The sequence below is a fragment of the Numenius arquata genome, chromosome 9, assembly GCF_964106895.1.
Source record: "Numenius arquata chromosome 9, bNumArq3.hap1.1, whole genome shotgun sequence".
Classification (NCBI taxonomy): Eukaryota; Metazoa; Chordata; class Aves; order Charadriiformes; family Scolopacidae; genus Numenius; species Numenius arquata.
Window position 1 is genome coordinate 38,918,456 of NC_133584.1, and position 15,064 is coordinate 38,933,519.

At 36.4% G+C, this 15,064-nt stretch overlaps 1 protein-coding gene across 1 annotated transcript in view; it reads left to right on the forward strand.

Moving 5' to 3' along the window:
- Positions 1–15,064, forward strand: part of CSMD1 (CUB and Sushi multiple domains 1) — a 1,131,310-nt gene that overhangs the window by 1,042,872 nt on the left and 73,374 nt on the right. The window contains exon 50 of the mRNA XM_074153404.1: positions 9,067–9,252. Coding sequence (XP_074009505.1) covers positions 9,067–9,252 — 186 coding nt within the window. The remainder of the gene's footprint in view (positions 1–9,066; positions 9,253–15,064) is intronic.

Consider the following 15,064-nt stretch of genomic DNA (forward strand, 5'->3'; position numbering starts at 1 on the left):
CACAGAGTGATTTGGTAGCTAAACATTTCTTCAGCATGAGATTTCCATGCCTAGATGGGCCATGTGACTACACGCCTACCAGTCCAGGGAGAAGATCAGGCTGCCAGTGTGCCACAAGCAGAACCTGTGTATCTGTGCTTCCAGACTCCAGGATGTCTTCTAATCCCATATGCCATAACATATTATGTATTATAACATATATATTATAACATTATAACATATTATATGTTATAAAATATATATATTATAACATGTTATGGCATATGATGCTGTTTGACCTTCCTGAAGGTCTCCAAATCATGGGAGAATCTGTATGTGGGCTAAGCCTGAGGTCAGTTTAGGGACAAAGGCTGCTTTTGAGCTTGCTTGAAATGCATTTTAGGTGCAGTAGGTAGTGCTGGTGTAGGAGCTGAAAGCTCAGAGACATTTTGCACTAAAGAACTTGGAGTGATGACTGGGCCTACAACTTGGCCAGAAGATTGGGAAAGTGGAGGATGAAGTTCTGTTCAATATTAAGACTGAATTTAAACATCTGTATGTGAGATGAAGTCTTCATTAATTTGATTAAGCACAGAATTTTAGTGTCCTGTCCTGCATCTACCAGTTCAGACATATTTTACCTGCCCTATGTATACCAGTCCAGAAAGACACAAGCTCCTATGGTATGTCCTCTAGACTTGTCAGATGTCTTGGAAGCCTAAGAATATCTCAGGTACCTCTAGACAATGGGAAAAAGAGACAAGTCAAGCCCTATCTGCCTAAACTCTGATGTAGTTAATCTAGTTAATACTGTCAATGAAACCTTGGGACGTATTCTGCTGGCTAGCCAGTGGGTGTCTTTTTTCAAAAGGCAATGAAATTTTGGCATCTTACTGTGGAGCTCGGATACTTTGAGTGTGTGAGGATAGAGACAATATTCCACGTGTGCTTGTTAGGCTGGAAGAGATGGAGCCTCTAGATCATACTTTTCTCCAGGATTTAAGACCTCATGATTCCTCAGCTGTCAGGAATTACATGCAAATTTACCCCATAACTTTCTACTGCTTATCCATCCAAACTATAGTAACCTGCTAGTATTACTACCAGTATTGTTCAACCAAATAGCAGAGGTGTGTAAGATGAAAATATGATGTTCCAGCACTTCAGAATTCTTTAAAAAACAGTGTTATCCTTTTTTTTTCCTAGTTTCTCCCCTTTTTTTAGAATAGTCTAATTTTAAGTGGTTTTCTTCTACATTTCTAGTTTTTGCATTTTGTGTTAACATTTTAATAGCAATGGAAGGGAAAGGCTTGCCAATTTGCCATTCTAACTTTGAAAACTGTATCTAGATATAATGAGGTGTGTGAGGAGTTCTGAATAATGAGGAGAACAGTTCTTTGAACAACTGAAGAAAAAAGCTCCCAATTTTAAGGGCAGAATAATTCCCAGAAAGTGGGAGGAAAAATGTGCAGATATATGCAAGATTCAACAGGAGGTCCCAGGACTTGATCATGGATAACCAGGGGACAAAGAGTCCCAGAAAGTAATACATTCTGAACAAAAATTAAGCAAGATGACTCAAGAAAGTCATAAGATACTTCAGACACTGTCTGTCCTTGTTATTTTATCACTGTGCAAGAAATAGCTGTGAAATTTTAGAAATGCATCATGCTCACAATACATTTTTTAATTTACATTTTAATTTTAATAATTTCAGCAATATATGTTGCTGTGGGTATATAGATTTCTCTTAGCAGTAGGAGAAAAAAGGATTTGGGAGACAGGGAGTGAGTTTAATCTTTACTAGAAATTTCTTATTAATGTAGGATTCCTCTATTATAATATGTCACTTTTACAGCTCTTTCACAATTATTCCAACTTGTGTGTCTGGATGAAGCATATATTTTTCAATAAACTCTGAAATGGAAAGTATATTTTGAAATGTATTAAGTATCTGTTATCAAAATACATACATTCTCTTTGAAAATTAATTAAAATTACACATTTGGTCCAGCTCACGGATTTCATTAGAGGATGTTTCCAAATAAAAATGCCTTTGATTAAGTCTGAAATTTCTGTAAAACCACTCCTGCAGGGTAACATTTGTAATTAATGACTTGACTGTGTCAGAATGAATGTTCGAAATCAAATTTGATTGTATTATTAAAAAGGAGAGTTCTTTTTTGCATACTTAATATAACAGTATCAATTTTACATGAACACATCTCTAATGGGTTAATCTGGTAGGGTCAAAAGATATTTTTGAATTCCAGTTTTATCAAGTGCAGACGCATGGAATAATGTCCTGGACAATATATAAAGAACTTGACTCCTATGTAGGAAATCAGAAGTTATTGTTATTGCTTTTATTTCATTTGTGAAGGAAAAAGAGAAACGTGAGTCATTCTGCATTCAAAATATTTATAAGCAGAGAAAATAGCAATTCTTATACAATAGCAGTAGATATCTGCTGAGAGGAAATAGTATAGGCCCCAGTAATGATCCTGGCAACTACATATGTGTCATCGTAGCCACTGCTTAGCTCATGTCCAGATCCCCATGCTGGGGACTGAGACATGGTGGCAGTGGGAGTGTAACAGAGTGACTGTGTTCCTCTGAGAGGCATGACCAAATACCCCACTTTATCCTAGCTGTTCTTTACATACAGGTCCCAGCCTTTGGCATTGTTCTTCCTAGGTTTTTTTCATACCCATTCTTAAAAGAGTTAAAAATAAAATAAATTAAAAATAATTTAAAGAGTCTTGAAGAACATATTGCTGCTTTTCACCATTTGAGTTACTTTATAGTGGGTTTATAAAAAAAAAACAAAAACCTATTTTAAGGAAGTAGCTCTTTTGTCTGGATCATGGGTACTTGGAAAGGCTCAAAACCTGTGACTGAGTCATGATAGAAGTATAGCTGATGGAATCATTTCCAACTTAAAATCCTGATTCCAGGTACTGTCACTATTGATTCCTTTGTGCTTGCTGAAGTGGATAGAATTGCATTGCTGAGCTGGAGATCCTTGTACTTTTTGCTGTGCTGAATGAAAGTTATTCCAGGACCATAACTGGGTTCCATGTCTGCCCTGAGGTAGAAGACTGATTAAACTTTTTTAGGGAACTGACTTGAAAACATCCATTTGGAGTTTGCCCAGAGCCATGAGTCTGGGATCACCAAACTGCTTCTTCATAAAATTAGTTGTTATGTGTGTTTGAGCATGGAATTAAACTTGGGCCTTTTACCTTTTTGATAAATGTTATTATGCAAAAAATGTCCCTCTTAGCACTCAGTCTTAAAATTAAAATGTGAGCTAGGTAGCACAGTTAAGGAGTTCCAAATCCCAGTTTCCTCTTACATCATATTGTAAACTTATAATCATATTTCAAAATATAAAACAGTAAGAGAATTATAGTACTTTAGACTAAAAAAACGTAAGTTTGAGGGGGAACCTGGCAACAATCTTTTAATATGCTAAAAATAGCTCTAAAGAGGAATTAAATAATTATCTATGTCCTTCGTAGATAGAGGAATTACAACTAAATTTACTTCAACAGAATCTTAAGTTAGACTTTATTTTTTTCTTCTTTTCTCAGAGGCTAAAGAAACACTGGAATAGATTGCCTGTGGAGAGTGTGGAATTTCATCATTGGAGGTCTTTCAGGAATAAATTAGATGAACCTTGGTCAAGCATAATTTTGGCTTGTGTTAGGAGAATAAACTAGATGACCTCTTTTTATGTCCGTATTTCATGACCTCTTTTTATATCCACAGCCCTCGACCACACAGCTCTGTTTTCGGTTTCTTTGTTATTTCTTTACATATCCAAGTCTGAGAATCAGGATTTTTGTGGTATGGTTCTCCCTGATGTTTCCAGTTAGATATCATAGACATAAGCTACTCAGCATGGTTTTTTTTTTTATTACAAATCCTGCTTTTAGAGACTTCTCTATTGCTGCCTTTAATTTTAGGTTATTTAAATGCTTTCCTCAGCACTATGTTCAATGCCAGAAACAGATCACTAAATGATAAATGCTTGTGCATTAAATTTAGGGATTTTCCAGTGTATGGAAATAAACTCAATGTCTGATTAATGCAGTCTCCAGCTGCATTACTGTATGCAGGCAATTTGTATGCTTTAAATCCAGTTAAATCCAGTTGGCAGCTGGTCACAAGTGGTGTTCTCCAGGGCTCAGTATTAGGGCCAGTTGTGTTTAAAGTCTTTATCAATTATCTGGACAAGGGGATCGAGTGCACCCTCAGTAAGTTTGCAGATAACACCAAGTTAGGTGGGAGTGTTGATCTGCTCGAGGGTAGGAAGGCTCTCCAGAGGGACCTGGACAGGCTGGATTGGTGGGCTGAGACCAATGGTATGAGGTTCAATAAGGCCAAGCGCCGGGTCCTGCATTTTGGTCACAACAACCCCATGCAGTGCTACAGGCTGGGGAAGAGCGGCTGGAAAGCTGCCCAGTGGGAAAGGATCTGGGGGTGTTGGTCGACAACCGGCTGATATATGAGCCGGCAGTTGTGCCCAGGTGGCCAAGAAGGCCAACAGCATCCTGGCCTGTATCAGATGTAGTGTGGCCAGCAAGGATGAGGGAAGTAATTGTCCCCCTGTACTCAGCACTGGTGAGACTGCACCTCGAGTACTGTGTTCAGTTTAGGACCCCTCACTACAAGAAAGACATTGAGGTGCTGGAGTGTGCCCCAAGGAGGGCAATGAAGCTGTTGAGGGGTCTAGAGCACAAGTTTTATGAGGAGCTGCTGAGGGAGCTGGGGTTGTTCAGCCTGGAGAAGAGAAGGGTGAGGGGAGACCTTATCACTCTCTACCGTTGGCTGAAAGGAGGTTGTAGCAAGGTGGGGGTTGGTCTCTTCTCCCAAGTGAGAAGTGATAGAACAAGAGGAAACGGACTCATGTTGTGCCAGGGGAGGTTTAGATTAGATATTTGGAACAATTTCTTCACCGAAAGGGTTATCAAATACGGGAACAGGCTGCCCAGGGAAGTGGTTGAGTCACCATCTCTGGAAGTGTTTAAAAGATGTGTAGATGTGTGATGCTGAGGGACATGTTTTTAGTGGTAGACTTGGCAGTACTAGGTTAATCGTTTGACTCAGCGATCTTAAAGGTCTTTTCCAACCTAAACGATTCTGGGATTCTAAATATGAATAATACATAAGTATCCTAAAAGTATATAGGTATATAGTTATTTTAAAGGATTGCCATAAACTTTAAATTTCCTGGTATTTATGATAAGAAATAAATTCCAGTAACACATGTGGAACATTAAAGAGTAACTAAAACTGCTTCTTAGTTGCTAGGTATTAAAAGGCTTTTCCACTTGCATTGATTACCTGTTCTTTGGAAGAAGTATATTTTTCTGCTGTACAAGATAATAGAAAAAATAAGCTTGAGTTATGTACTTTTTGCACTCTGAATACACATCTCCCAGCTGGAACCTAGCAGTCTCATCTAATCATTGACCTAAGAAGCACGTTGACAATTTCTCAAGTCAGAAGGTTTCCTGACACCATTCTTGACCATTTTGCAATCACGTGGGAAGCTGGGAGCTTCAAAATACTTGGATGTGAGACAGTAGCAATATTGTTTCCACTGTCCAAAGATGGTATGCCATTTCAATCTGTTTGCTTCAGGTAACTTTACTTCAAACATCAAAGTACTTGCTAATAAGTGAAACTCGCTGTGCTAGCATGTTTTGTTTGGACACTACTGTTCTAAAAGCCGTTGGCAGCCTTAAGAAATTACTAGCAGCAGGAATATTTCTTTTCAATCCCTGTTTCTTGGGGAGAAGCAAACAATAAACAAGCAGATAAACTGTAACAGGAACGTGGCCAGAATGCCAAAACTGCTTTTATGATTAGTAGCTAAAGTAGCAGTGAGAATAACCTCACAATGTAGCAGTACAAGATTCAGCAGCAGCTGAGGAAAGGAGAGAGACAGTAGAGGACTGAGCTACAACACTAAGAAAAGAAGTGAAGTGTGACAGTAAGCATAGATTTTGAGGTGTTTTATTACGCTGGACATTGCATCAGACCTGGCATAATGGATAGGCCCACATGGGTGCGACCTGGGCATTGTACATCTTTTATTCTTTGAACTACCTTGCACATAAGAGCTATTCACACTTGAACTTCTCAGTAGTTTCTAAAAAGGTTATTGCTAGAAATCAAGAGCAAATGTTACCAGAAGTATTTGCTTCTACCGTGAACTAGAGACCTGCTTTTTAGTTTGTTTTGAAATGACATAATAAGTTCTTCTTGCTCCATAGAAACCACTAAATAATTTAAAATTTATTCATGTTTGAAGTATTTAGAGGGAACTAGAATAAGATCCACCTGTATGTCCGGACGTACACATGCATGGATGGGTGGATAGAGTGATAATTCTGACTTTTTTTTTTATACAATTAAATGTATGCACACTTAACACAAAGAGTGTTGTTTTGATATCAAAAAGGAGACCTGAAAAAGAAGTTGACAAGAAGTTAAATCTTAAGCCAATTGCATTCTACATCAAGCATTCAGACACATTGCCACAAGGCAGAAGAGAACTGAGTGGCTTGTTAGGACAGGGAGGAACATAGTGCAAGGCTCTGGAGATGCTGAAACATTTCACAGTAAGCATGACTGGAAATGGAGAATGCGTAGGCATTTTTATAATGTAGTAAAAGAGAGTGACCATTCAATTTTCTGTCAATTCAGCATGCAAAAAAACATTTCGTAAATTTAAAATTCTGCTTACATGATAGAGGGTCAGAGTTGGTTCTTAGTTGGAGGTAAAGGATTAAGTTGATTATTAGGGGAGTAGATAGAACCTTGAACCAGATGCAGCTCTGCTGCCTATTTTGAGCTTACCAGAGCCCTGAAAAGCCATCACTCCTGCTGTGGTCATCTTGTGGGGAATGACTCGTAATGCAAAGACCTGCTCCCAGAAGCAGCAGAACTTGTTTTTATTCTTCCCCTTCTCCACTTTCTCTAGTACAATTAAGAGCAGTAAGTGTTGGTCTCCAGAACCCCTTCCTTATCACCGCTCTCTCCGTTCTCTGTCCTGCTGCTGTTCCTCCTAGTGGCAGGAGTCTCAGCCCTTAGCCACCGAGAGAGAGAAGTACTCAGTTTTGAGAAGACCAGAGCAGCACTGGTCAGGGTGCAAAAAGGGCCCGTAAGTTATGTTACAAGGGAAGCAGCTTATTTCAGAACATTCCTGCAGTTCTACTTCTATTAGTGATTTGACAGATTCCAGATAGAAGCAAATGACTGAAATGAACTAACCATTCATCATTTTATAATGCTTACCTCTCTTCATCATAATAATATGCAAAGTACTGTGTTGTATTTAATTTAAATGCATCAAATGTGACAACTTGGGAATACTGAAAACAAATTTGAGAGTTGTGTCTATGGTACCGTGACAATGTGTTGTGAAATTAATCATTTACATTGAATTGGGTGAATGATAATAAAAATTAGATTTTTAAAAATAACTATTTTCACCTCTGTTTAACAGATTTCAGACAAAAGACTGTCATTACCTCTTTTGAAATATATTGACTTTATTAAAATAAATAAAACTTCAAGGGGGAAAGAACAAATACTCAAAGGACCTTTTAGCTGCCAAAATAGTGAATAGCTTCTTACAATTGACCGTGTCTACGGAAAAGACATTTTCATTTGCAAAACTCCACTATTTATTGGTAAATATTTAGAAATGAAAGCTTCAAAACTATCTTTTATTCAGTGTATTTACTGAAGAGCAATAAACTGGATGCCAAACTCAAAGCAGGTAGTGATTCTGTGGATACATTGGTGTATATAAACTCTTTAGATAGATTCATTGTAATAATGCGATAGGGTCTCTGCTCCAAGTTACTGTTTTGCAGAAAATAATATCCTTTCAGAGAAAAAAATACTATGACTTTCCCTTCAGAAGTTCCAAGGGGCATATATAAAAACTTTACCAACATTACTGACTGTCAAGCACCTGGAGTTAATCTCTGTGCATAAATAACTATTTTAAAATAAAGCATAACATTAAAAGAAATTTAAAAAAGGATACTGAAGAGCTGCTTTTCTTCTTTTCGTTATCAAAATCAAGGCAGCTGAGAAGTCAGATGGCAGAAAACAATCCTACTTTGGAGACCTTTCCTAAAAGTGTCTGAAATAGATATTTTTGTAATTATACTGTGCCCTAAAATTGTATATTATGAGATACTGTCAAATGAACTGAACTGAGCTCTTGTAAAAATAAAAAAATAAATAAGCTGAGAAAACTAGGTGCTACTCAAACTTCACTAAGTTGACAGCAAATTAAACTTCATGAGCTTGAAGGAATAACTGCTCGTCTGGAGAGAAATTCTGAAGGAGCAAAAAAAAAAGTGAAAATAATTCAGTAAGTAATTTCCTTCATGATACGGAAAATGAATAAGCCTGAGTTTACATAATATTTAGCATTCTGAAGTGAGTGAGTCAAGTATGTAAATAAGGGTTTAAATATCTGAATAAAGCCCTTAACTTCAGTGGAACTCTTCCCTGTCTAGTCATATATTTAGGTGCTTTTCTCATCAGACAAAAAATGTTAAATCAAATTCTTAAATAGCATTGTTTTTTATGCATAGAACAAACAAATACAAAGTTTTGTTTATAGTAGTGCAGGAATGAAAGAAGCCCCAGGAGAATGGAAGCAGACGATTAGAAAACATTTAAGAATTTTCCAGTTCAGTGCTTCTTGGACCAAATCACTTTGGACACTTTCTTGATTTTTTCCCTAGCAAATAAACCATTGCCCTGAGAGTCTATTGAAATTTCTGTCTCTACAGTGATTGGATTAAACAAAATAATGATATACAAAATGTTTGTCTACATTAGATGCACTTCAAAGCATTTATCAATATTTTAAATACTGTTAAATTTATCAGAATGTTTTAAATACAATGGAAAATTAATTTCGGTTGTTATGAATGTGATATGTCAAAATTACTGATCTATGCTTCTCATTTCAGTGGTGGGACAATATTTTTTAAAAATATATGAGAAAATGCCAATTCTTTATCTTTTTCTTTCCTTTCTTTACAGCTGTATCTTGTGGTATTCCTGAATCCCCTGGGAATGGTTCCATTATAGGTAATGAATTCACTTTGGGCAGTAGATTGATATATGAATGTAATGAGGGCTTCAAGCTAGAATCTAGTCAACAAGCAACAGCAGTGTGTCAAGAAGATGGATTATGGAGCAACAAAGGGAGGCCACCTGTTTGCAAATGTAAGTGGGCATGTATTTCTCAAGCATATTTCCCTTGAACTTTCTCAGGAAAATCTTCACTGGTAATTTATGTAAACATATCCTCTGACCCAGCCATTCAGGAACATATAATCATTTGGCATTTAGTAAAATAGAAGAGGACTATAAATTTGTTTAATTAAAAACCCCCTTATTTATCTTCTTAAAAAATCTGAATTATAATTATTAGATAATGCAGTTACATTTATATTTTCTTATTATGAATACTGTGCTCTTCTCCATTTTCACAGTATAAAGTTACAACCACCAATTGTAATTTATTTTAATATAGCTTCTAAAGTAATAAAAGCAAAAGCTATTTCTTAAAATACTGCTAGTGTAGATAGTAAAGCTGGATAAGAGTCCTTTAGTCTTCATTTTTGCCTCCTCTCAGAACTAGACAATGTAATGCAGACTCCTCTACCGTGTGACATGGCCTCTCGTTTGCAGTGGGCTACCACTTCCTGTCTTCGTACTGGATCAAAGCAATAATTAACTCAGCCTGACTTTGAATACATGGCTTGAAATAACAATTGGAACACCATCTTAAAATTATTAATTGCTATAATACTACACTTAAATTTTTTAACAGTTAATTGAGATTCTTGAACTAACCTACAGTATATGTACACACTTTCCAGATTCTGAAGTTGAAAAGCATTTTAGTTTTTCAAACACGTAAAATTCAGCTTGTTTTCAAAGAGTAAAATGCTGTGAATATAAGAATTGTGAAGTTATACGTGACTGTGAAATGGTTTCATTTATTTGAATTAACTGACAGCAGAAATTGTTAGAAAATATTGTTGAAAGCTGCTGCCAAAGATCTTCTAAGCATTCCTGACAGGTGATCATTTAACCTAATCTTGAAGACCTTCCTGGGTACTATATTTCATATTTTGCTTTTTTTTTCCTCTTGCAAAGTTTTTCCTAATATATATAACCTGAGTCTGTTTTTCATTAGTTTAAAAGCATTATTTCATGTTGTATCCAGAGTGGACAAATAGAATTTATTTTATTCTTCTTTAATTCTTTTCAATGTGTTTGAAAACTCTTATTTTTTCACTGTGGTGGGTTATCCTTGGCCAGCAGCCACATCCTCGTCCAGCTGCTCACTCACTCCCCCTCTTCAACCAGGCAGGGAGAAAAGTAGGATGAAAAATCTTGTGGGTCGAGATAAGGACAGAGATTACTGTCACAGGAGTAAACTTGGGAAAACTTAATCTATTACCAATGAAAATAGGGTCAAATACATTTCAGAAAATAAAGTCAAAACAACACTTTTCTCTCCCTGCTCCCAGGGTTAGCTTCAGTCCTTTGCTCTTGACTCTTCTCCCCACCCCACGCAGTGCTAGGGGATGAGGAATGGGAGTTATGGTCAGTTTATAAAAAGCTCCACTCTGCTGTTCCTTCCTCCTTGCACTTTTCCCCTGCTCCAGCATGGGAGCCCTTCTCCATGGGCTGTTGTCCTTCAGGATAAACTTGCTCTAGCATGGGTCCTCCACTGGCTGCAGTTCCTTCAGAAAATATCCCCCTGCTCCACCATGGGCTGCGGAGTGGATATCTGCTCTGGCATGGTCTTCTCTGTGAGCTGCAACAGAATACCAGCTCTGGTGCCTGAGCACTTCCTCCTCCTTCTGTGACCTTTCTGTTCCCTCTGCTTCTTCTCACTCTTTTTGTTCCCTCCTCCTCTGCCTGTGCAGTGTTTTACCCTTTCCTACATACACTTTCCCAGAGGTGCCACCATCTCCACTGATGGGCTCACCTGTGTCCTGTGGTGGGTTTTTTGGAACCAGCTGTGTCCAGCAGCTCAAGCCTCTCCTCATAGAGGCCACCCCTGCAGTCCCAAGACCCCCAACCTCCCTCCGCCAACACTTTGACTCCTGTACCCGATACACATAGTTACCTCTTCTGTAGAGATAACTGTCTTGCTGTGATCCGTTCTCACTCTTCCTTCACACTTTTTGTACTGGTAATTCTCATTATTGTCCTCTGGACAATCTCCAAGTGCTCTCCACCTTTCTTGAAGGACAGTGCCTAAAACTGAACACAGCAGTTCCACAGAGTATATAAGAAGGAGTATTCAAAACCAGCTGTGATCACGCAGACGTGCTCTGAATTCAGAGCCATGTGTGGAAGAAAGGCAGGGCTCCAGAGTATTGAACCGTACTTCATTCTCTCAGAAAAAATTGACAAGGTATAAAGACTATAACTTTAATGATTAATCGGCAGAAATATCAACAGATTTTTTGGACAAAAGAGGCCAGTTAAACTAACTGAGGATTAAAAATACTGAATTAATAACAGTATATCCGTAGTGGGGAAAAAAAAAAAAAAGGAAAATAAAAAGCTTGTATTATTGAAATGATCAAACTTAACTCTGTAAAATAAAGCTTAATTATTAACCTTTAGCACAACTTTCACCATTGATTGTCTAATATTTATAATAGCCTAACAAAATATACATAAAACTTTTTTATCTTCATTTTTCCTTTTCAAAAAATTTATTCAGTTTGAAAAAGAATCCCATTACTTCTAAAATCAGAAGTGCTAAATTAAAATGCTAGTGACCTACGTGACAATATTGAAGTCAATATTTTCCAAACGGATTGCTATTCAGAGGCAGGCATGCTTTACCCAAGATTTTTTACTTGCAAAGTGCAGAAAAGCTTAGACAATCCGCATAACAACCTGTTTTTATGGTATTACTGCTGTAAGGATAAATGCATTTAGTCTCCAGAGAGAGAAATATCTCAGACTTCATGAGCAGCAAACACAGCACAGAAAGGTAAGTGGTAAATAAATGAATTAATTTTATCCCCAGGCCTATTAAAATGAAGGTTGAAATCAGTGCAGTTTGTTTTGCAAAGTATCTTTGATAATACAATGTCTGAGGCAGACATTTGGAACTCCTTTCTTTTCATTAGAAGTCTTTATATGAGATTTAAATCAAGAGAAATATGTTTTGTGCAGGTCATACAGCAAGACACAGATGGATCAAGGACATTAGGCCATTGAATTTAATTGCATGAGATACTTATTAAGAAAGCTTAACTGTGCCAAATAAGTAACCTGCTTCAGTTATTCTGCATAGAGATCTCTAGCACATGGTGAAGGTAACTAGAGATGTTTATCTGTATGTTATTTAAAGCCTTTATCAGGCAATACTTTAAATCAGGCCAATTTAAATCAGGTCTCTGTAGAGATTGACCATAGAGTAGTAACTTTACGCATGAACACACAATACGGTGTAAAGTATGAAAAAACTTTCTTCTGAAATTTGTAAATTAGTACATTACTGTCGGTCAGAGAAGTGAGTGTGATATACAGTTCCAAAAAACATCCCATCCAACAGGTGTAGATATATCGAAGAAATATGAATAAATCAAGCAACTTTGGTCTCAAACTGTAGATGAGCACTGGTATTTGCATGAATCTTTCCTTACCGTATGCCACATAAACTCCCCCAATACCTTTTATGCCAACTAATATCCTTTGGATAATGTTCAAACAGAAAGGAAAGGATGTGTAGGCATGATTACAAATTCAAGGTTTTAAGCTGCAACTATAGTTAACTGAGAAACACTGATTTACTTATCATCAGCATTTTTACACACCTGTAAAGTACTCTTGTGAAAAGTCGTAAATTTCCATCTTTCTAAGATTAAAACAAACAAACAAAAAAACCAACAAAACCCTAGAACAATCTTTCAGGAATTTTTTGTCTATTCTATTTAATCAGATATGATTTGAATTTTGGCTGCTACTATGGAAATACAGATGCTGATTCTTGCAGTGACAAGTTAAAAAGGGAAAAGAACACAAATGAAATTTCCTTTCTCTCTTTTGGATGATATAATCTTTTGCTATTATTGTATAAAATTGCATCATTACAGCATAATTATTAAATTTTTTTTGTTACTAGTTAGTGAACATTATTCTTCTTATTTAGTGCCTCACTTTCTTCATAATATATATCACCAAGTGTAGAGAAATAAGGTCTTCCAAAGCAGAGACTGAAAGATGGAAACAGAAAAGAACAGCCGTCAATGCAAAATTTAGATGTGCTGCTCCCTAAATTCAATCCAGAGCTGCACTTGGATATGTTATTTACTGATAGAGAGATTCATTCTTGGAATTGTATCTGTAACTATTGTCTACAGAAACAAAGTCATCTAAAGATGGTGGTGAGGGTCAGTCCATTCATCTGAGACAATTCTTTTGTTTTACAGTTTTATTTATATTTTTAAATATTTTTCACCATGTGCTTGTTTTCCTGTGTAGCTTTCTCCTTCTCCTGAGAATTTCCTCTGATTTAGAAATCTAGATTTTTCAGTGTTATAGAAGTTATTTTCCTTTTTCATCTTGTACGGTGTTTTTTGGTTTGGGTACAAAATTTCTAAACTCACAGAAATGAAACAGAAGTAGTATACATTTTTTCCTGAACATCCTTGTGACTTGGACTATCTCTCTACATTTTATGTGCTAAAGATGACAGATAAGAATAGTTATCTTTTGGGGAGTCACTAAATATATTTTCATAGACTTTTTGATTTTGTGGACACTTGACACTGCTCATGAAACAGAAATACTGATCTAAATCTTGGGTTCTCCCTCCACGGCAATCGAACTTAGTAGTTGATGTCATTAAAGTCTGTTCATAGATTGAATGTGTTGCTTATGTTTTCTCTGAATAATATAGACAGACAGGGGGTTTAGAATTCTTAAGAATTGAAGGAACTAGAAAGAATGAGTTGTGCCTCAGTGTGTCAGTAGTATAAATTGCATGATGTGATACGGGGAAACTACTGAAAAAATGGTATGAGATCTGAATCAATGAAGGAAGTCATACTAAGCCTGTTCTGAAGCAAAAGAGAACTTCTTTCTCTGTTTAGTATGTATATTTTAATACTATTAGAAAGATTGCTTTTCCTTGTTCCAAAATTCATATTCTATGAAAAGAAATCTCAGTAACAAGTTTGCTTTTACAAACAGTGTATTCCAGTGCTAGAAACTTCTGCTAGTTTAAGATGTGGTACAGTCCCAGTGTTTGCTCCCAGAGAGTTTAAATACATATGATACTTTTAGAAGAACTAGAGTGAACGTTAACACATAATTCTTTTACAAATCAAGCGTCACTTTTTTCATGACAAAGCAACACAAAAAAAAAGGTTCTCTGGGCCAGCAGATTATTTTTAATACAATTTAATTATTTTTTAATACAGACATTTTTGCCTGCTAGAAAATGCCTAATGCAAGGTCTTAAGGATATTATAATTATGATTAATTAGTTTTAGTTTTGCTAGACGTGTAGTAAAGAGATTTACAGATACCTGACCACTTGAAACTAATGGAAGTATAACCTTTTTTGTTCCATAGAAAATCTGCAGGCCTAAATCTGCTTTAAAAGATATACAGAAAAGAGCATTAAAGTAGGATCTAGTTAATGCAGAGCAGAACTTTCAGTTCTGTGCACTGTGTTTTTTTGACCAGATCTAGAGAACTGATTTAAAATATTGTGACAGAAGGTGAAACAATAATGACAGCAAATGTTATGATTTACTTCCATGTTTCTCTTCACAAGATAAGAAGGCTGAATCTGTTCCCTTATTGCAAGATCATGACGTCAGATTTTTTTTCTGCTTATGCCAGGTACCCTACCAGTTTTCTAAAGCAAAGCACCATAACTTGTAAACAAAGAATATGACTGTGTACAATATTATACTATATTTCTATATAAGTACATATAAAATGTACCCATATAGAATATAATCCATGTGTGTTGGTGCTGAGATCT